Genomic DNA, 22,790 nt, shown 5'->3' on the forward strand with positions numbered 1-22,790 from the left:
GCAGGACTCTAGAATTTTTATTCTTTCTTCATCACTTAGGAAATAATAGAAGGACCCCCAGTGATCTGACTGAAGTGAATTTTGGATCAAGTTTTAATGCCACATCCCAGTAAAAAAGCATTTTTAAAATGTTGCTTCTGCAATTCAGCCCCCCAAATTTGTCTCAGTTTGAGCTCCAGTAAGGAACATACACATCCAGAGTCTTGCTGCTGAGCTCTGTCTGACCTCAGTCTCACCTTATTATTGCTTATTTGAAAACAGCAGGATCCGTGATACTTTTCTAAAAATAATGACAACATCTGCCCTGTAGTACTTCTAAGTGAAGAATCTAATAACATCATCCCTGTGGTGCTCAGCTGACTTTATAAATTGACAATAGAGGGAATGAAAACAAAATTAAATTATTCCTACCTCTGGATTTTCCAGTATATGCCCTCTTCTCTGTGTCAGTCTTCTAAGCTGTTACGCCTTAGGACAAAAGTCAGCCTCTGGTACAATTGTAAATAACTAGGCAATTGTTGGTTCTTAACAAAATGATGTGGAGGAGGAAGTTATTTTAGATTTGGGTTCTGACTGTAAATTCACTGAGAGCCTTGCTTTGAATGTGATGCTAAAGCAGATGGGAGGCTTACACCAGTGGAGCATGATATGTAGATATATAGCAGTTTTGCTCAGACTCCTGCCTTTTGTAGTTGTGGGGAAATGATGACATTCATTGCCAAGTAAGGTGGACTGTGCTAGTCTCATATGAAAGTTAAAATCAAAGAGGGAGAGTCTTCTGCAAAAAGCACCTCACAATGAAATTTAGTGGCTGTGTTTCAGTAGCCTGAGTGGCATACTGACAAGTAATTTTTATCAATCTGTTTCTATTATGGCAAAGCACCAAAAGTCATGGCAAAATGCCATAGACTTCTGAGGACAGTGCAGAAGTAAACTTGTCATTAAAGCAAGCATGCCGACATTCAGTGTTACATCAATAAAAGCCTGTGTTTCAGCAAACATTTGCAATCCCTGGAGACATCATTGTGCACTAGGGGATGTAAACTGTTTCTATTTAAATAGGTGTGACCTCTTATTGCCAAAATCGGTAGTGGGATGCATATTTATTGAAAATGGGATATAATCTTTCACATTTATTGTTTCTTTCACAGGCTTTGCTCGTAATCTCTCCGAGGGAAGCAATGCTAACTATACAGAATATGTGGCTACGAGATGGTACCGCTCTCCTGAACTCTTGCTTGGGTAAGTACAGGTTCTAGAAGAGCCATGACATATAAATCTTGGCTAATTCTTTGCATTTTGTCAAGTACCTTTTGTGAGATTTACATATGGGGAACTGTAGTTGACTTAAAGGGTAGACTAAAAGAAACTTTCAGTTTTTTATGAAGTATTTTGGTTCATTTCCAGTAAGTTGACATGAATTATTGATCATGATCACTGCTGAAGTGGCACAAAGAGATGGTGCTAGCTTTTTAAGTGGTCAGGAAGAATTTGTGGGAGGAGGCTTTGTGAATCACTTTAATAAAGCACTGAACAGCTAGTGTCACGCTACCTGTGCAAGCAGTAGTTGCATGAGTAGCCTCAGCCAGACGATTTAATTTTTTCTCTTTTATCATCTGTAAAATGAGGGATTTCCTACCTTGCAAGGCTAAATAGGTTTTCAAATATTATATGAATAAATTCATAGGACCCAAAAGGGTAAAGGAAGGGAGAAAAATAACTGAAGTTTTACTGCATGTGGTCTTTCCATTACTATCAAGTTTTACTGTGCATTTCTTTTAAACTTCATGAGAGCAAAACACTCCTGTACAATTCAATTCCTGTGTGTATAACATATACATACTTTCATATACATATTCTAGAAATAAAGAACTGGTAGCCACAGGTTCAGTCAAAGAGGAGCTTTAAGCCAAATGTTTCATGCTGCTGAGAAATAGGTCTTTGTGGAACCTTTGATTAATACTGAACTAGAAAATAGACATTTCTTGAATAGGTAAAGCATAAGATAATAATTATTCTGTCAATAAAGTCATCCCACTATTTAAAGAGCTCTGCTAATCTTAATCAAATTAGTATGCATTTGCATTGTTATATGCAGAATAGTATGTTAAAGTTGCCATTAAAAACCTCAAAGCTGAGTTTTTCATCTTTTGGAGAAAACAGATATTATTAAACATCCAAGAAAGTATATATTTATTTAAAGAACTTGGGGAAAACCATCAATAGTGGCCTTTTTATTTATATAGCATTTTATTCTCTGTCTTTATTAATGATTAGGTTTTAAGAGGAAAGACATGAAAAACTTGACATACACAGTATTTATCTGACCTGAAATTTTCAAAACTGTTTTGTTAACCCAAGGAAATTTATCAGGAATCATGGATGCATATAATTGACTAAATTTATCTGATTAGCTTGTAGAGAAAGGGGAGGTATGTGTATTTAATGAAAATGACTTCAACTTTGCTGGTGTACTTTTTAATGCCAAGTTTTTCTGGCACAAGTAATGTCTGTTTCTTGGCAATCCTATTCTATTTCCCAGACACTCCTCTTGCCCATTTGCCCTCCCCCTGTTATTTTACCAAATCTTTATAAGCATCTATGATTTGGAAGTCTTCCCAGGATTATTAAATATTTATATTTTATCAAACACTTCTTGACTTTTTCAAACTTTGAATTGTGTCCCAGAGAGGATTCTGTGTTGTAATAGAGAAGTTCAAATACTTGAATTTCATATGAGGAAAGAAATAGCTGCCCAGTTATTCACACAGCATCCAAAATCTGCTCACATTGAAGAGCCTCAGGTAACAGTTAGTGGAGTACCCTGTATGCTTTGTTTATAAAAGATTGCTAAATACCAGCAGATTTTAAGGCATACCAAATTGCTAGTCTAATTTGGGCAAGAATAGATTATGGTATTTCTGATTTGTGGTCTTTGTATCATACAGAAATGAATTATTTCACTAATCCAGCTGGAACATTCTTGCATTGTTTTCCCTTTGTGACCCGAGAAGACTGATCTTTACAGTCAGTAAAACAGCAGACTCCCAAACAAAATATTTCCAGTTTAGTTGCTATAAGAAGTGGACAGTTGCTGCTTTTTTGACTACAGCGCATGTAACGGAAACTTCTTAAATTGCAATTCAACTTCTTTTATTCCTGTGTGCGAGGAAGGGTACTGGTCACTGCCTTACTGGGGTTTTAGCCCATTCCTCAATTCTAGCCCTAGCTTGGTCTCCAGGCCCTAGCCTGCAGCAGTCTACCTTTTTCCCACTTCACATGTCACAGTAGAGAAGCCTGTCTATTCAAAGAGTTGCTAATAAAGCTGTGCTTATTTTTCTCAGTCTTGTTAAAAAGGTAACTGTTTCTTAGTTACACTTTCACAAACTTTTTTGCTTTCAGGTACAGAATTTTTTAAGAACAGATCGTTGGCTTTGGAGTCTGTGTGTTGCATTTTGCAAAGTCCTTGCAACTGGTCCAGCTGGTCCTTCCTTGGCTCTGGCCTCAGACCTGACCTCATGGGTGAATTAGACTAGCAGCATCACAGAAGGAAAGAAAGAACATTTAGTCTTTCAGCAAATCCTCAGTCATTGTTCCAGATTACTAAAAGGAATTAATGGCCTACAGAACCATTGTTCTTGTAATACTTCAGGAGTTTCAGCATGCTCTGCTTTGCTGCTTTTGGTTTGTTGCCAGTACTTTATTCCAGTGGGGCAAATTTTGATTTTGTGGTCATTCTGTTTGTGAAAGGACTGCAGTGTCTCATGGCAAATTCTGAAAGGCAAACAGTTCTTGAAATTTTGGCATCCTACTTCAGCTTTCCTAGCTGCCTTGGCTCTGACAGCAGGCACCTCAGTAGGCCTATAATTTTCTTCAGGCTTTTGTCCAGCTAGAAACTAGCTTTCTCACCTTAACCTACTCAACTGATCACCAGGGTTTCAGGGTCCCTTGGCCATGTGCCCTGCCTATAGAGAGACATAACTAATCATGAGTAACCAATAGGGAAGAGGCAGATTCTTTTTTCTGTCTAAGGGTTTTCTCTCGCTAGCCATCTTTTAACCATCAGCATATGGAAGAAGCAAGGGGGTTAGATTTAGGATTAGATTTGTCACCTGCAACTCCAAGTGTTGCCACATCCCAGAAAAAAGCAGGCCAGCTATAACCTTGAAGTCTCTTGAAACAGAGGTTGAGTGCAAGTTTCAAAAAGAGAATCAATAAAATATGTTTTCTATTCAGCCTTTATTACAGTCTTTATTCTTTTTATATGCTTTTTCTTTGACCTCAGAAGAATTCTCCCATAATTCTGCTCAAAACCTAAGCATCCAAAAAAGATTTTTGGAATAAGTTAATGTTTACAGAACAATTAAAATCCAACAAGCAAGAACTCAGGCATACAGAAAATGAGTTGTTTTGGTCTACAGCAGGAGCCGTTAAAAGCCAAAAACATGTAATGCTTTAGCTGTGTGTGACTGAGGTGTGCTATTAAAGAAACACACCAAGGAACTGAACCTCAGAGTGAAAATCAGAAACTGTCCAAGAGAGATTCTGTGCTTCTTCAGTGTTTGTGCCTCTGGGTTGAATGTTGCCATAGTCTACCACCCTCTCCTTTTCATATAGATTTCCATTCTCTGTATTCCAATTTTCTACCCTATCTGCCTTGCAAACCATCCTCAAGCCTGTAGTCTCTCCTGACTGTAGCAATCCATAGTGCCTGTACTTCCATACTATCTTCCCAAGAAAAGCTGGCATAGCCTTTTCCACTCTTAACATTCACATCACTTAGTTCTGTTTCAAACAAGGACTCCCTCCATCTCCTCACTGCTGACCTAGCACCTTCCATCATCAGTAGTTTGAAATACCAAGTGCCATTTTCCCCGCTACATTGCCTGCATACACAAAGACCACCCACCACAATTTCTCCCCAAAGCCCCACCCTGTGGCTTTTCTCCAGTACAAGAATTATCTATTTTATGATGCTTTCCTTGTGTTCTAACGTGTGTTTTTCAACTCATGAATAGTTTCAGAGGCATTCTGTTTTCTCTGTAATTAAAATTCCACTGTATGAATGCTGAATGCTAGAACAAAGATTGCTTATCATTTCTGTTCTCTCAGTTGCCAAATTCAGTATGCCGATCCACTTATTAAGCACAATGGAAAAATAAAATGCAATACAGAAATACAACACAGTCATTAACCCCTGGTGAGAATGGAAGTTAGTGCTAGTTTAACTTTAAATGATAAATGCTTCCAAATCAAAAAGATATTCTTGTAGGTAAATTTTTCACAAGAGGTAACCAAATCCCAGGGAGCAGTTGAGAATTCCAGCCCTGCCTTTCCAAACAGGAATACATCAGATAATCTGGTGCAGAAACAGAGGACTTCATATTTGAGGTCTGTTCTTTAATATCAAAGTTAATTTTTCTGTGTTGCAAGAAAGCAGGCCGTAGAAAATATGGCCAATAAACTCAAATAGCTTAGTAAGATGAAGTAGTGTCAGTGGGCGGAAAACATTGTACATTTGCTTTTCAGAGCCCCCTATGGAAAGGCAGTGGATATGTGGTCAGTAGGCTGCATCCTGGGGGAGCTGAGTGACGGGCAGCCCTTGTTTCCCGGCGAGAGCGAGATTGACCAGCTCTTTACCATTCAGAAGGTGCTAGGCCCTCTGCCAGCTGAGCAGATGAAGCTCTTCTACAGCAACCCTCGCTTCCACGGCTTGCGGGTAAGAGAAAGCTTTGTCCTTTTTGTAATTTGTTCACACAGTGTTTGCCCTATTGTCATTGATACCATGAAGATTCTTTCATTTAGATTGTGTTTAGTGTTATCTATTGCATGCATTTCTTTGTAAGTAGGCTATTTAGATGATAAGGCATTTGTAATCCATAAGTAGCATTCTGGTTACACCAGTATTAAGTTGTGTAAATATGTTTATTTTACTGTTAAAAGTGGGTTATAAATTTACTTTCATTTCTTTGACTTTTTTGGCATGGAGGTTAGCATTTATACCCAGCTTAGCATTACTCTGCCACAGTTGCACTATGAAGTTTAGTGGCATAGCTCAGGGTGTGAAAAATTCACACCTGCTCTCTAAGGCTGCTGTGTCAGCAAGTTTGGGCCAAGGGTGCTGCTACAATGACAGAAGAACTTTCTGCCATTTGGCTTACGTTACCGGGTGAGCTGGTGTAAGCTACGTGATGAAGAAAAGAATCTCTTCCCACTGACAGCATTGTTCCCTTTTCAGGGGTTTGCCAATATCCTGTATTGGCAGAGACTCACTGGTGTGTTGAAACTGCTCAAGTTGGGATGTACAATGTGGCAAGAGCCCAAAAGCAGTATATAAGTAATGGCTCTGTTGTCTTTAATAACTCCTAGTCAGTGATTGTACTTCTGTTTTCTTGTAATTCAGTTTTGGTTGTCATTTTTTTAATTAACATTGCTTAGAAGGGTGACTTTCCAATCTTGATAATTGGCCTGAAATTGCTAATGTAAAATCCAATAAAGAGATACATAACTATTACATCTGAAAATTAAAAATTGAATACACAAATATAAAATAGAAAAAAACTGATAAGGCAGGAGTACTGTATTGTTAAAAAAATATGATGGGTTATATTGGATCATGATTTGAATGCATACAGCATAATAATGTTTTAGAAGAAGCTGTCCAGTTTTTAACATGATGTAGAGAATATGCTAAAAAAAAATTACATAGAGGTTTTAAAAGATTTCACCTGTGGAGCTTTAAGTTTTACTCTGTAAAAGAAAAAACTGAGAGAAGCAAGGACAAAGAGAAAGAAGGGGACATAGTTGTCTTAAAATGTGCTAAAGGTTGCCATAAATTGGGTTTAGCTGATGATGGTAGAAAAAGAAGTAGTTGGCTTAAGGTGTTAGGATAATTAATTTAGCTACAAGGTTAGGTAATCCGTCAGAGTTTCTGATCATGTTTGCAGAACCTCTGTCATTGGAGGTTTTTAAAAACAGTTTAGACAAGCATTTCTTGCAATGTCCTGTATGTATTTGATACTGTTTTAAAGCAGTGGGTTGGACCATATTTTCTCATCTATATGTGTTCTAATAGAAAGTAATTTTAAAATACTTAATTGAAGTCTGAATAATGGCTTAAATGTGAAAAATACTGCAAAAATATTGGTTCAAAATGATACTCATTAGTTAATTCATGGGAAAATTTTGTTCCACACCGGAAGACAGGATTAAAAAATAATTCTGAATGTAACTTAGTGCTTAATACTTAAAGATGTTCTGGTGCATAGCAGATAGAAAATATGCTATATATGCTGTGGTCATGCAAATGTTGTTTACAAGCTGGATCCGACATTGGTTTTTCTCAAGATAGAAACCAGCCCATGATGTTGAATTGTTTATCCATAGGTTTATCTCTAGACTTTGTGAATCCCTACATTACCATTACTGCAATTACTACCATATTGTAGCACAGGATTTTAAAAATTCAAATTCAAATACTGCGGCACCACATATACATGTATACAGATACATGTTTGCATACTTTCCCTCTCCCCTCCTTCCTCATTTTTTCCATGCATATGCATGCACAATTTTTCCCCCTCCTGAGGATTAGTGGTCCTTCTTTCTGTCCTTTTCAGGCAGAGAGCATCCATGCATTTTGAAGACCCAAGGACATAAAATAATACAGGATTAAAAAGTATTAATGGGCTCATACCTTTATGGAAGACATACCTTTAGTGTAGAGCTGTAGATATTATTCAACAAATAAGGTATAAGTAAACTGGTGAACCTGAACCATCCCAGTGGATAGCAATCTCATAGAACAGCTTTACATGGCTTTAGCACATCTTCATGTTTCCCTTATTATTCCAGATGTATGATCTTCTTTATAATGGTCGTTCTACATGAAGACAAAAATATTACCCTCTTGGATAGGTCGAAGAGAAGCTTGATAAGAAGGGTTAAATGGTTTGGGTTTGTTTAGAATATTCCACTTTCAACAAGGTGCAGCATCTACTGAAAACCCGCTTGCCTCATGCAAACTGGTGGAAGAAGCATGGAAAGCTTGGCTCACTTAAGATGCTGTCTAAGATCAATATAGCAGTCTTGAACTTGCAGAATAGCTCAATCACTGGTAAACCACTTTAAAAGGATGCAAAGTAAAAAGAAGGATAAGTAGCACGGAGACTATGTAGGAACAAGCATATTCAAACTAATCTTCTTTCATTTTCCTTCAAAGCTCACATAATGTAATTTGTGAGAAGTGGTGCCAGTACACACAAGGGGAAGTGATTCATGATAGTGAATCCAGCACGTCTACATGTGCTCAAAGCGCACGGAATGTATTCTCCTTCCAAATAAAAAAGCCTTGTGGAAATGAGTGTTTGTACTGCATTACTCATTAAAGCATAGGTCTGAAGCTAGTATTTACTGTGAGGAAGGCGTGTGTGTGTAAATATGTGCACCTGGCTGTAGAGAAAGTTCCCTAGATGTGAGTGAGAGTTGGGAAGATGTGGGAGATGTAAGTGAGAACAGGTAAAAGTAATGCAGTAAGGATCTTTAAGACTTCCTGCTCTTTGACACTTCAGTCCAAACGTTTAGCAAACTTCCACTTACAATGTTGTCTGCATATTTGTCATTTTTTTGTTGTCTGGTGTCATAATCACTGACCTGAATTTTCTTGTTTTCTTATGTTTTCAGCTATTTTAAACATAGCTCAATATTTTATGTGGGTATATTTTATGTATGACTCAAGCCCATTTGGACATACGGTGATGGCTTTTATGCGCTGGGGTAAATGTGAGTGCCGGAAGACAAGAATGCTGCATGTTCCCTGTTGTCAGTATTTTTGCTTTCATGAGTTAGCTCGAAAGGATTTTTTAGAAAATACATAGTTAGAATGTTGATGGGATCAAACTAGGCCACAATGAAGAACTTGTGTCTGTTATGCAAATAGCACAGCTCGGGGAACTGTAAACAAAGTGTCTGGATGCATTGCTCTTTTCCCACAAAAAAAAGTATATGTCTTTTGTTTTGAAAAATAATTTTGAGGAGTGTAAACTGCACTCACAGGCTCATCGTAGTGGATTCATCTGCACATATTTGCTGATATTTAGATGGATAAAATACTGCTAACAGGGTTTGTCATGTGCTACTCTAGAGATTATTACAAACCTTAATCTCAGTTCTATAGTTTTGGATATATTGTGATTAATGCCAATAGGCTCCTTTTTTCTCTTTTCTCTCTCTTTTTCCTTTCCTTTCCTTTCCTTTCCTTTCCTTTCCTTTCCTTTCCTTTCCTTTCCTTTCCTTTCCTTTCCTTTCCTTTCCTTTCCTTTCTTTTCCTTTCTCTTCTCTTCTCTTCTCTTCTCTTCTCTTCTCTTCTCTTCTCTTTTCTCTTCTCTTCTCTCTTCTCTTCTCTTCTCTTCTCTTCTCTTCTCTTCTCTTCTCTTCTCTTCTCTTCTTCCCTCAAATCTGCTCTGGTATTGAAATGCCCAGTTTTCTCTAAAATCAGCATCAGTTAGGATCCATGAGGTTCTTGGAGGTTTTTTTTTGGGGGGGGGGGTTTATGCCCCTCTTGGAATTCCAGCCTTTATTTCTAATTCTGAAAACACTGACATATATACTTAGCTTTTAAATTTCAAGTTACCTCACTGAAATCAGTTTATCCATTTTGTTTGTTGTGAGTTCAATGCATGCCATGCCCTGGGATTCGATCTTTGTTGTTTGTTTCTTTTCAACTTGTTGTATGTGACATTATGGTATAGCAATGAAATGTTGAACAAATTTTCTTTCATTTGATTAAAAGGAAGAAGAGGTTCTCTTTTCATTTAATTTGTTTATTCAGCTTGTTTACATATCAAGCAAGATCAGTTGGTGACAAACCTCAGTAATCTGGAGGAGCTCAAATTAATAAAACTGGATGTTCTGTATATGTTGGATGTCCTGTGCTGATTGAGGGGCTATCTTGTCTTCATAATTGAGATGACTTCTCAAATCAGTTCTTCTAAATCAATGGTGTATCTAAGTCTGCTTGTTTTGTCTAGCTTCTCGTTTTAATATACCAATGAGTTTATTCTTTCTTGTCTTTCTTTTTACTGCTTCTTTCACCATTGCTGTTACTTAAGGAGTCTTTAGTCTGAGTCAAAAGCTGTGGCTGTTGACCAGGGATTTGTGATCCAGTGTAAGAGTACCTAACTTTGTCAGGGGAAATTTTTAATCCAATATAATGTTTTCTCCTCATTTACCTGTCTAATTAAAAAAAAAATTGGCTATATTTGGCACCATAGACTTACTGAATATTTTTGTAACCTCTATCAAAGCACCAAGTGGTTTACATTAGAATGTTTTGTTGGAAATGATTGCATTAATATTGATATGAAAAATACAATGATTCAAATTTAGGAAAGAATGCAGCTGCGAGAATATACACTGTACTTTACAGCATTCATTTGGTTTTCTGCAACTCTACTTGTTCTGACTATTCAGCTAATGAATTTACTGAATTATTTTAACATTATTACTATATTCCTTTGGAATGTCCAGCCATACTTCTGTATTGGAAAACATCTGGAAAGCCTTCATAAAATCTTAAAGTACAAATATCCCACCTTTAAGTTCCAGAAGACAATGATAAGAATCTAAAATAAAAATAAACAAAAAAATCAACAAAAGCAATTCTGTACTTTATTTTTTCCTTCCTCAAATCATGCCTGCCTGTCTTCTTTCCAGACAGTTAGGACTAGTTTCAAATACTGCCTTCATCAGGTTTTGTCAAGACGGTAGCTGACAAAGATGCCCTCCAGCAGTGTGCAGTAATTCTCATGGTGTTGCCGGTTCTTACTGCAGCTCGACCAAAGGAGTAATGCTGAACCTTAAATCTCTGCATAGTTGCCATGCTGTTTTCTTGAAGTTTTTCCCTAAAAACATTTTGGAATTGTTGGTTAATCTTTGATATTTAGTTAATACTATATATGCAAAACAATGAAAGTATCTCAAAGCTATTTTAATCCTTTTTTGGGGGAGGAATATTACTTATGTTAATTCTTAATCTATTTTAAACCACCCACCCTTTGTCAGTCATAATGCCACAAACATATTTATAAATCTAACTTGATTATTTTTCGTTTGTGAGAAATTCTGCTGATTACCCTCCTAATCAGGAATACTTTGCTTGCTGGACTAGATGCATATGGTACATCAGTTATTTCTTTCGCCATAATGTTTGTAATGTTTCAGAAAGCACTGTGACTCTTCTAGCACATATGATTCCACATGATTCCCATTAAGTTATATGCCTTTACTGACTGTGTAGTTTCTCTTTTTTGAAAGGTTGTATTGATGTATACCTTGTTTACCTTCTCTGTATATTTATGCTAAATTACTTTTACAGTTCCCTGCAGTCAATCATCCACAGTCTTTGGAGAGAAGATACTTGGGAATTTTAAGTGGTGTATTACTTGACCTTATGAAGGTAGGAAAATGTATTTATTTTCTTCCTGTAATGTGTAGGGAAAGATGTGACTTATCTTTTTTTCCTAACATAATACATTTAAAAATATTTTTGAAAAATTTCCTTTTGGAATATTTTGTTATTACCATTGTTTGCAGCAAGGATTTGATATTTCCAAGAAATCAGGAACATACCCTTTGCAAATGCCAAGGAGAGTCTGTTCAAATTTGTTTGATTTGATAAACAAAGTATATTCCAAACAAAAGAGTCACCAATATTTGCACCAGTATGCATTGACACTGACGACCATTCAGATGCACAGGTTACTCTAGTAATGCTGAAGTGCGAGTGTTCAGCCTGTGATAAATTTAGATAAATCCACACTGAAAGAGGGTTACGCTTACCTGAGGAGTTGTGCATTTGTTGCTGGATAAGCAGGAGGGCATGGACAGTTGTCAGAGATGAAGTTGATGCACAGTACTTTGTTTATATATCTGAACTCTTAATCTGCTGGCTGCTGCTCACCTCTACACAGCCTGTTCGTTACGTTGCTCTCCACTCCAGTTTTGGAACAAGACGGCTAGTTCCCTGTGGCCACACTAGGATATGGTTCTGAGGTGGTTTCCTACAGGTGATCTGGAGAAGTTGGCTCCTTCTGAAAAGGTCCCATGCTGTGAAATATTCTGCTATGTATTCGTGCCATATTCCTGGGTATGCAATGCATTCTCAGCATTGTTCTGTAAAAATATCATAATGGTAAGCTGCAGCACAATCCTCCCATTATTTCAGCCCCACTAAGCTGAAGAAACATCACAATAACAGAAATTATGTTTTTAGAATCACAGGGGTGCCATCTAAGAGTTAGAGGCAATCTGGGACAAATATTATGAAGTGCGGATATGGCTAATCAACTCTGAATGAATTGTGTGATCCCAAGCCAATCTGTGCCAGTTGTCTTGGAAACCAGAAGTCATATGTTTGGGGGTATACTTGGCTTTGTACTTGCCTTTAAAAGTATTGATGTAATCGGTAGAAATCCACCAGAGTTGTTCTTGTGTTTCCTTTAACACGATCAGTTCAAATCACTTTCATTTAATCTCACTGCCTTATAAAAAGAGTCAGCATAGTTTTTTGTCTTGGTTTCATGTAGTCTGCAAAATTAGGCTCCTTGGGTATATATAATTGCTTGTTTCAGTATTATACATTCTCCTCGATTTTGTAGTTCACAGATAATAGCTTTTTCTTGGCATTGCAGTTAAGTGTAGCTCAAGCTTTAGTAGCATATATTGAGGAACGGCAGTTTGAAGATCATTCTTCAGACCATTGTTATGCATGCTCGGGTTTTGTTTTTATTTTTTGTTTTATCGTATTTCTTATATGTTACACCTCAGTGTCTTCTGGGTTCTTTTGCTGTGTTTTAAAAGTTACAAAAGTTGCAAAATGAAGCACTTGAATTTTAGGGAACATAGGTTTCCAAGTAATTCCATTCCACTTTTATTTAAGTAATTCTTTTCAACATTTCTGTGAAAAAGGTCAGGGATTCTGTAGAGGGGATATTTGTGTGTTAACCTATATTGTTTATTTCAGAAGTTGGAAAGTTGCTAAAGATTGAGCAAAATACTACAAGAAAAGAAGAGATGTGTGGTTAAGTTGCATGCTATAAATGCTGCACATACTTTGCTCTATGCCTGTCTCTTCTCCAGACACTGGGCAGTCTGACACATGCCCGCACTTGGTGTGTTCCACATTATCTGCATTCCCAGGAACCTCAGGTCTGATTACTAGATTACTGAATAACCTAAGCTTCCACTTATGTCAGCTGAAGCTGTGAGTTCTTGATATATCTCTAAATAGGGCATTTGTGGTCTAGATGAGTGAAGAGGCATCCAAGTTGGGTAATCCTGAATTTTACTGCTCTAGACAGGAGACATCCATCTGGCCCCATGGTTTTGTTGCTCCCTTCCTCCCCTCTCCTTCCCAAACCATGCCGTTATGCAAGCATGCATTTGGGAATTTAGGAGCAATCTTTGCCTGTGACGACTTGGGCAAACAAGACATTGAGTATTTCAGCCTTTTCCATTTCATCTGCAGTTCAGTTGTCTCCCCTATTCAGCAACAGACATGAATTTTCTCTGAACTTCCCTTTGCTGCTAGAACACTTGTAGAATCCCTTCTTGTTACCCTTTATGTTCCTTGCTTGCTATAGCTCCAGCTTTAGCTCCAGACTTTGGCCTTCCTAATTTCATCCCTTTTGTGCCAAAGCAGTGCTTTTATATTCTTCCTTTGTATCCTGTCCTTGACTCTACTTCTTACATGCTCCATTTTTGCATTTTTGTTCATTAAGAAGTTCCTTGTTTAGTCAAGCTGACCTGCCAAATTTTGCAGTCTTCTGTACAATGAGATGGTTTATTCCCGAACTCTCGGTTTTTCTTTTTAAACCAGCTGACTTTCCTGGACACCTTTCCTCTGATGACAGTTTTTCAGGGGATTCTGCCTAGCAATCCCCTAAAGATGTTGAAATATACTCTCCTAAGTCCTGGGTCCTATCCCTGCTGCTTATATTTCCACCCTTTCTTTGAATCCTGAGCTTAATCACCTCAGGGTCACTGCAACCCAAGCTGCCTTGTTTGACCGGATTTGTCACCAGTTCTTTACTGTTGATGAGCAACTGGTCAAGTAGAGTACAGTCCACCCCTTGGTTGGTTGGCCTGTCCAACAGCTGCATTAGGAAATTGTCACCAGCATAGTCTAGAAATCTCATTGGTTGTCTGCAGAGGCTGGATGTTTGCATAGTTTAAATCCACTGTGAGGATAAGGGCCTGTGGTCAGGAAATTTCTGCTTGTTGTTACGGAAAGTCATCCACTTCATCCTTTTGGACACATGGTCTGTAGCAAACCTCCACTATAACATAACAAATATAGCTTTCTCTTATAACCCTGTCCCAGAAACTGTCTGCAGACACACTTTCTGTTTCATAATTGGTGCAATCCAGGAACCCATTTATATAGAGTACCACTCTTCTTTCCCCACACCGCATCCTTCTGAAGCCAGCCATACCCATCACCGACCATGTTCCAGTGCTCTCCCACCAGTTCTTTGTGCTTCCAGTCATGTTCACAGCCTTGTGATTGTCCATGGACTTTTAGTTCTCCTTGCTTGTGGCCCAAGCTCTACAAGTGAGTGTAAAGGCACTTGAGGTTAGCCTCTAAACATCCTCTCATCTAAGCAGGAATGTGAAAGTCACACTTGTAGCCTTCTCATGTTTGTTTAGGCCATTTGAGATACTGTAGTGATGAGCAGAAAAAAAGTTAGGAAAAAATTAATGATTCAGTGCATGTTTTGTCAGTTGGAAAAGACAGATGCTACATATCTTATGCTGAAACTGCATAGAAATGTTGAATATTTGCTTTGTTTCTTGAGCATTTTCCATTTTGAAATGCAGGGATCAAGCCTGTGAAGGGAAGCTAGTGTGTGGTTAAGTGATTAAATACTACCTTAATGCATATGTAGATACAGTTTTTTGTGTGTGTATGTAAGTGGTGCGTGTGTGCGCACACACACACGCACATGTATACATAAGGCTGTTCTTTATTCAACCCTTAAAAGGGTTTATATAACCCTTAAAAATAGCTATTCTTGGTATTTAATAGTCATTCAAACTTTTATCCTTGCTCACAATCATGCATGTTGAAATATTCCAACTTTTTAAGTTTCTGCAAGAAACTTCTAACTTCTCAAAATACCCAACCCATTGGTTTCTAATGTTATAATATAATGTTCATTCTCTACATGTCAGAAAGTGTCTTTGTTCAGAAACATAACAGATCTAAAAAATTGTAAGGCAGATGTTATTCTGAGCACGTTCTAAACAGTTTAGATGAGTCTTTAAAAATATAGATGGACTTGAACCCCTACTGAAGTAAAAATCGGAATCATTTATTTTTAATAATATTATATTCAAAAGAATATTTTTGTGTTAATAAGAATGCTCTGTTCATATGCTTGTTCTGTTTATGTTTATAAAGCCTATTTCATTGATACCATTTTACTACAGGTAAATTTAATGTTTTTCATTCCAAACAATATTCTTGTAAGGTATATCCTGAAAAGTATGTTTAAAAAAAAAGTAATAATATTCATGGTAAATAAATTTGAGACCTTCCACTCATAGATAGAACATAGTATTTTGAAAGTGTTTATTTTGCTTGTGTTATATGTAATTTAGTAATATAACATTAAATTATTCTGGCAGTTATGTCTAATCACAGAAAATCTGGAGATTAAAAAACTATCCCAATAATGTTCTTTGCTTCCTTTTAGTTTTTGCTGATGCAAATACAGATACTAACACTTAAATTCTGGGATTTGTTTTCCAAAGAACTTACTAAAGCTAGATCCTGCAGATAGGTATTTGACAGAACAATGTTTGAACCATCCTTCGTTTCAAACTCAAAGACTCTTGGATCGCTGTGGAAGTTCACCTTCACGGTCAACTAAGAGAAAACCTTACCATGCAGACAGCAACACGTTATCTAACAGGTAAATGCAGTCATGTGACCATCGTACCTGTCATTTGTTATGCCAGTGAGTAAGTTCCTGTCATGCTTAAATCCAACATCATCTTCAAGAAAAGTAAAGTAGTTGTTCAACACTTTAGGCACATTAAGATAGATATATACAGACATATATCATTCCATGTTGTGGAACCATACTGTTCCATATTGTTCAAGGAAATTCTTCAGTGCAGAGAGCCTCATGTTGTTCCTCTAACAAAAGATTTACTAGAGCTGATCTTCTAAAGCGTGCAGAACAATAGCTGCTTTTAATCCTAGACATGCCTAGGATTGTTCTGCACGCTTTAGAAGATGACCTCTAGGCTTTTTCTTTAGCTTCTCCTCTGAAATCCAAAAAAATATTCCTCATTTTAAGATCTGGGGCTATGGCATTTACAATCTTTACTGGCTCTGAGATAGACACCAAAAAGTTTTAGCTGCCCTTGTAAATGTTTAGGATAGAAGTTTTGCCGTTCTGATGCCAAGGCATCAGAAAGGAAAGCCTGGGCCCTTTGGAAACTTTTTGTCTAATACAAAGCTTTGCCTACCTGCTTGATTTAAAATTACTAGGCTCCTTTTATCTCTAAGCTAAAAGTAAAGGAAGATATCTGTCCTTTTAACTAAAAAATATTTTAACTTGACATTAAAATTGCTAAATTTATATGAACTATAATAGAGCACATAATTAGATCACTGAAAGTAGGTGATACAGAAGCATTATCCAGTTATGATTAACAAGGTCAACAAAGGTATGAACTTGTCTAAACAGTCATCTCTCAGTTTATTTCTCAGTAGTATATCTGAATTCTAAATTATGATGGAATTAGATGCAGAGATAAGTAAGTTAGCTCTGAGCTAAACCAGCCTTGGTCCATCAAGGCTAATGGGCATAGACACAGCTCTGTTTAGTCATGTCTGCACTGTTTCCAGGGCTAGCATAAGTCCAGAAGCAGAACTGTTTTTATATGCCGTAAGACCTGAGCTAATAAATCCTCCTAAACTCAAGCTGAATGTTTGCAGAACCAACTCATGATCCCATAATAGTCCTGTAATTCCAAAACCCTGAGAGCTGGAATGTACAACAAAGATATTGAGTGGCCCTGCACCAAGTCCATCTGGTTCCAGCAAGTCTGGTACAGTTTTGGGGATGAGTTAGTATGCCAAAAATTGGGATAGTGCTGAGTTCTGCAGAGGTCAGGGTTCCTGTGTTAGACCTGGTTGTCCTATAGGGCTTGCTAGGCCACACTAAACTCGGGCACATTCCTTTTGGATGTCTTTACCAGCACAATATACTCTATTTTTCACCCTCCCATCCTCACACCTCCATTACCTGGCTGATGGAGCATTGATTGTGTAGGGTTTTTTTGTCAGTGTTGGCATGTTTGATTGTTCCACCTTAACTTTGGTATGCCAGATGTATTTAAGAGTTCTTTCAATGGATATATAGCTAACTCTCATAATGATTAGTGCTTACATTAGTGATCTACATATATATTATTCACACACACGTATGAACATGCAAATGTATATGTTGGAATTTTTGATGTTATATTTTAAAACGTTAACCAAAGCTGAATTTCTCCATCAGGATTTAGCCAATAAGAAACAACAATGTACTAACACTTGCAAATCTGTTATTCTAGGGGCGTTCCTGCTGTCTAGCTGGTAATATTTGATCTCACTACAGTTAAATTTTGTGTTTTTAAGGACACCTCCATCTTGACATGAGTGTGCCTTTATTAAAGTTGAGGTTAGTAATACATGACTATGTTATCTGGTATATTAATCCTTCTTTATGCATTTTGATGTAGAAATCAAGCCAGCAAAAGTTCTGCTTTGCAGTCACATCACAGATCAAACAGCAAGGATATACAGACTCTAGGGGTTGGCCTGCCAAGAGAAGAGGGTCTTCCAACAAATGAAAGCTTTTTGAACGGAAACCTCCCTGGAGCTGCACATAGTCCAATGCATACAAAAAAATCAAGCAACCCACCTGGATCTGGCAACAAGGATCTATCCAATAATAACATGCCACATCTCCTCAGTCCAAAGGAAGCAAAGGCAAAAACAGAATTTGATTTTAATGTGGACTCAAAAAGTTCTGATGGTCCAGGTACAAAATACCTGAAGTCAAACACCAGATCTCAGCAGAACCGGCACTCGTTTATGGAAACTTCTCAAAACAAGACTGGGACTCTGCAACCTGGTGATAAGCATAGTCGCCATAGCTATATTGATACTATTCCACAGTCTTCTAAGAGTCCTTCGTATCGGACAAAGTCAAAGAGCCACGGGGTTCTGACTGACTCTAAATCTGTGGGCAATCTTTCCGAGGCCAGGGCTCAAGCTGCAGAACCAAATAACAGTAGATATTTTCCATCCAGCTGTATGGACTTGAACTCTCCTACCAGTCCAACTCCTCCCCGACACAGTGATAACAGAACTTTGCTCAGTCCATCTGGGAGGAACAACCGCAGCAGTGAGGGTACCTTGGACACCCGAAGACCGTCAACAAGACACTCCAAAACAATGGAGGAGTTAAAACTGCCAGATCACCCAGATGGAAGCCATTCTCACTCGCTGTCTGCTCCACATGATTCTTTTTCCTATGGTCTAGGTTATACCAGTCCTTTTTCTTCACAGCAGCGCCCTCATAGACACTCTATGTATGTGAGCCGGGACAGAGTGAGGTCAAAGGGCTCAGAGGGTGGCTTAAACGTAGGGCAAGGGATGGCAGCCAGAGCAAACAGCCTGCAACTGTTATCTCCACAGGTGCAGCATAAGTCACTCACAAGGTCTGTTGGCTCTTCACGAGAAGACTGTACAGAAGATACTAATAGGGTTAGTTCAAAATACTGCCTGTAATGGAGGACTTTCCTTCCTCTGTATATTTCATGTAGGGAAAGCGTTCTGCTTTCTCTCTTCTACTTATTTGTTTGCATAGTTGTTTGTTTATTTGTGTTGTGTTAAGGCAAGGAATGTTAGATTTTTCAGACAGGCTAAATAGTCAGAGCTCGAAGGAAGAGGCTGTTAAAAAAACTCAAAACTTGAACTGTGAATACCATTCTTTTAAAGTACTAAAATGTGAGAACAGACAAATGTGTCTGTGAAGTTAAAATGTAGTAAGGAGTTGCTATTCATTGGTTATGCTCTCTGATGTCATTTTTACCATATTGTTTTCCTTAATTAACCTTCTCTTATTTGTTTTTGTTTTTTTGCTTTGTTTTTTCTTGCATATCTTTTTGCTATGAAAGCTAATTTTAAATATTTTGGAAGTGAGTTTTTCACTCACCTACAGCAGGAGATTATGGCTGAAATGCCATAATTTACTAGTGGAATATCAAAAATGCTGCAATATTTCTCTTGATTAGTATAATAAATAACAGGGGTAGGCTAGAGATTTTATAGTGGAGAAACCACTGATTAACTGACTCTGTAACAGTGATGCAGTGATTACTGTCACTAGGTGTCTTGTTATGTTTTAATGTGATCATTATTTCATGAGTCTAGAGCAAGGACCAGTTTTAAGTTGATTTACCTTCCTTATACAGCACTTCTGAATTATCTGAAGTTTTACTCAGGGGGATTGCATTTGTCCCCGTCTTTAAATTGCTGTAGCATTGATGCAGATTGCAACAAAGTGGTGCAAAGAGAAGTACAGAAAATGAGCTTTTTTTATACATGTATCTGTGGTAGAGTGACTTCTAAGGAGAGAACATCTTGTTCAGATTTGTTGACAAAATTGAAGGAAGTCAGAAAAGATCTGTAAAAATTACTTAAGGTCTAAATAATATGTTTTAAAATGAGAGAGTAAAAGACTTTAGTCTACTTAGAAATAAGAAATATTTGAAAGCTAGGAAATATTTGTAGCCAACTTGATAGCAGTCTACAAATACCATAGGAAGTTTTCAGTTATTTGGTGGCTCTTAAGTTCAGTCGGAAAAAAGGCATAAATCTTTTTTTCTGTTAAGCACATTAATACATCATTTTTGTACTTACCATATCTCCTCCGCTCAGGCTTATCTCTCTTCATTATAGGGAGAAAAATCTCATCAAAATAGGAGAAGTACAGTCTAATTTAAAGGAGAATAACCATTTAAAAGGCATTATAGCAGCTCCATTTCAAAACCAGGTTTTATTTCTTTTTTTGTATAGTCATTTTCTCTCTCTGTCATTTCAATTGAGCTAGGTCTTACTTATTCTTGAAGATGTTATTGTAAAAGGGCAGTAGCACCAGCATTTGAGTTTTAATAATAAAAGCTCACACTACCTTGTACTCTTCAGTGTATTAGGATCTTTTTCTGCAATATGTAAAGCATGTTAATTTGATAAGCAATTTTAATTTTACTTCATATTATGTAGAGACAGTGTTCTTATCAAATCATTCTTTCTCTTTGACAGCTGGTTGACAAACTTGTATTTTAATTAGAAAAACTGATGTACTGCCCATTGCTTATGATTTTGTTCATTTTGGTTTGCTTTGGGATGCATGTTTGAATCAGTTACTTCTAATTATTTGCAAAGTGTGTGTCTTTATCTCTTACAGTCAACATCTTTAAACTTAAGTCTTCCGTTAAATGATTTAATTTTAAATAATTTTAAATTTACTTTTAAATGTATATTTCAACTGAAATCTGAAAGGAAAAATACTATTCTGTAGTGCTCTTCAGCTATTTTTTGTTTTCATGAGTTTCAAAAACAAATTAGAATTAACGGTCTTCTTATTAAGCCTCATAAAGGCATTTTCACAAAGAAATAATTCTTGGGTTTTCTCCTATCCCATGTGTTTTTTTGACATGTTCTATATCAGAAATAAGAAAATTTCACTTCCCTCAACATTACTGAACTCACAAGTTCAAGAATAACATAATTGTTCTCCGTGTTTCTTTATTATATTCCTATTAATTTTTTCCGTTCAGTTCTACTGGTTTCTCTCCCTCCATCTTTCCCTCCCTCTTCTCTCGCTTTCTCTCCCTCTCCCTTCTCCTGCTTCTCTCTCTCTCCTTCTCTCCCTTTCTCTCTCTCTCTCTCGCTCCTGCTTTTCTTCCTCTCCCTTCACATTTTATGAAGTTTAAAGAAAAAACATTCTTTGTTTTTCTGGCTTTAAACCTTTGAAAGGGATTTAAAAAAAAAGATGTTCAGTGTTAGTTTTGGGGCTTTACATGTCTCAGTAAAATACTTGGGCGGGGGGAGATTCTTTTTAATTTTTAGGTTTATGTACACAAAAGGGGTCAAGCAGAAGAAAATCAAGTACAAGTTGCTATTACTGTCTCTTATTTGTAGCTTAACTGCTGACAGATAAGAGGTATGTTACACAAGTAGTAATTTAATCAAATGCTTCAGCCTCTTGTAAATTTTAGAAGAACCAAACTGCAATTTAAAGCATTGTTTTTAGCTGCATTTCTCATCATGGCACAGTTTCAAGGGTTGTTTTATCTGTGCCAGTGAGGCCAGGTCATTATTAATAAAAGGCAAAATAGATTTTGCAGATCACTTATGCAGTGAATTGAAATCAGAATCCTTTTGGTTTTTAACCTTTTGTCCATTTTGGACATTCTAGATTTATATATGGGTTTCAGTATAATTTCCTGTGTGGTCTTGGAGAGATCATTTAATTTTATCTGGTCCTTATTGCAGAAATAATTGTAGCATCTGGTTCATTTAAGATTGGGGTTAAGTCATATTTGGCAGCAAATTATGTGCATATCTGTTTCTAAGGACATGCTTAAGTTTTTGCTTAAAGTGCTTTCCAGAAAGTACTTTATTCAGTAAAATAGAGATGATGGTATCTTTTTTCTATCCTGTCTGACTTAACTATTTAGCTTACAAATTTTTAAGTTCAGAAGCTACCTCTTATTATTTGTACAGTAGACTTTTTGACTGTCGGTACCTCTAGGTGCTACTGTATAACAGCTGATAAGAGATAGTGCTATAGTGTTGCATTTTTCACAGATTATATGCATTTCCTTTTTACTTTTTAAAATTTGCTATTAGCAGAGTGACCAGATCCCATCAGAAATGAATTTAACAAGACCTCCAGGAAAAGATTCCTCCAGAGATGCTACAACTGCATTTCATTCACGGCAAAAATCTGAGGTCTGAATCATGCTAAAATCTTTAAAATTACAACTAAGGGCAAAATTTTATTAATGCCATTTTTGTCCTTTTGGAAAAAAAAACAAAAACAAATAATTATTAATTCCATAATCTGTGGTTTGATAATGGCAGTTATTAATTACATGACAGGAAAATCGTGTGTAGTTGAGTTCAGGATTTCTTACTTATGTATGTTGGTTAGAAACAGTACAGATCAGTTTATGTTCTTTAATTTTAAATAGTTGACTGTTCTTCTGTTTAGGGTGGAACATATCATGATCCACACACAGAAGATGGAGCATCTACTAAAGAAAATAGAATACTCTATAATGACCCTGTTCCAAGAAGAGTCGGCAGCTTTTACAGAGGTAATTTTATGATGGATCTTTCAAAATTAAACCAGTTTTAACACAGAATATAGCTGAAATAATAAAGTGGGCACTGCAAACTAAGACAAACAACTAAAAAAGTTTATAAGAAAAAACAGAGACCGGGTTGACCTGCTAGGTAGTATATAGCAACTGTATTAGTATCATTATATTGTTTATTTGCAAATGCTAACTCACTTTGATTGAAAAGTATATCCGGTGCAGTACCTTGTAAAACACAAGGTAGTTTTATCAGGGGGTTAACGAAGATAAATAAAAATCACCAAAGTAAACAGTTTATCAATGTTTTTAAACATCAATTCCTATCTTAAATTCTT

At 36.9% G+C, this 22,790-nt stretch overlaps 1 protein-coding gene across 3 annotated transcripts in view; it reads left to right on the plus strand.

The window, feature by feature from the left end:
* CDKL5 (cyclin dependent kinase like 5) overlaps positions 1–22,790 on the plus strand; it is a 146,412-nt gene that overhangs the window by 104,975 nt on the left and 18,647 nt on the right. For 2 of the 3 annotated variants that reach the window (XR_010884244.1, XM_067297066.1), the window contains exons 9-15: positions 1,152–1,242; positions 5,530–5,719; positions 11,375–11,455; positions 15,814–15,974; positions 17,800–18,829; positions 21,983–22,084; positions 22,347–22,452. Coding sequence is in view for 2 of the 3 variants with exons in the window: in XM_067297066.1 (XP_067153167.1) it covers positions 1,152–1,242; positions 5,530–5,719; positions 11,375–11,455; positions 15,814–15,974; positions 17,800–18,829; positions 21,983–22,084; positions 22,347–22,452 (1,761 nt within the window). In the remaining variant the exon portion in view is untranslated. The remainder of the gene's footprint in view (positions 1–1,151; positions 1,243–5,529; positions 5,720–11,374; positions 11,456–15,813; positions 15,975–17,799; positions 18,830–21,982; positions 22,085–22,346; positions 22,453–22,790) is intronic. The other variant, XM_067297068.1, reaches the window with a different exon arrangement.

This window comes from Apteryx mantelli, chromosome 1, assembly GCF_036417845.1.
Source record: "Apteryx mantelli isolate bAptMan1 chromosome 1, bAptMan1.hap1, whole genome shotgun sequence".
NCBI classification, from domain to species: Eukaryota; Metazoa; Chordata; class Aves; order Apterygiformes; family Apterygidae; genus Apteryx; species Apteryx mantelli.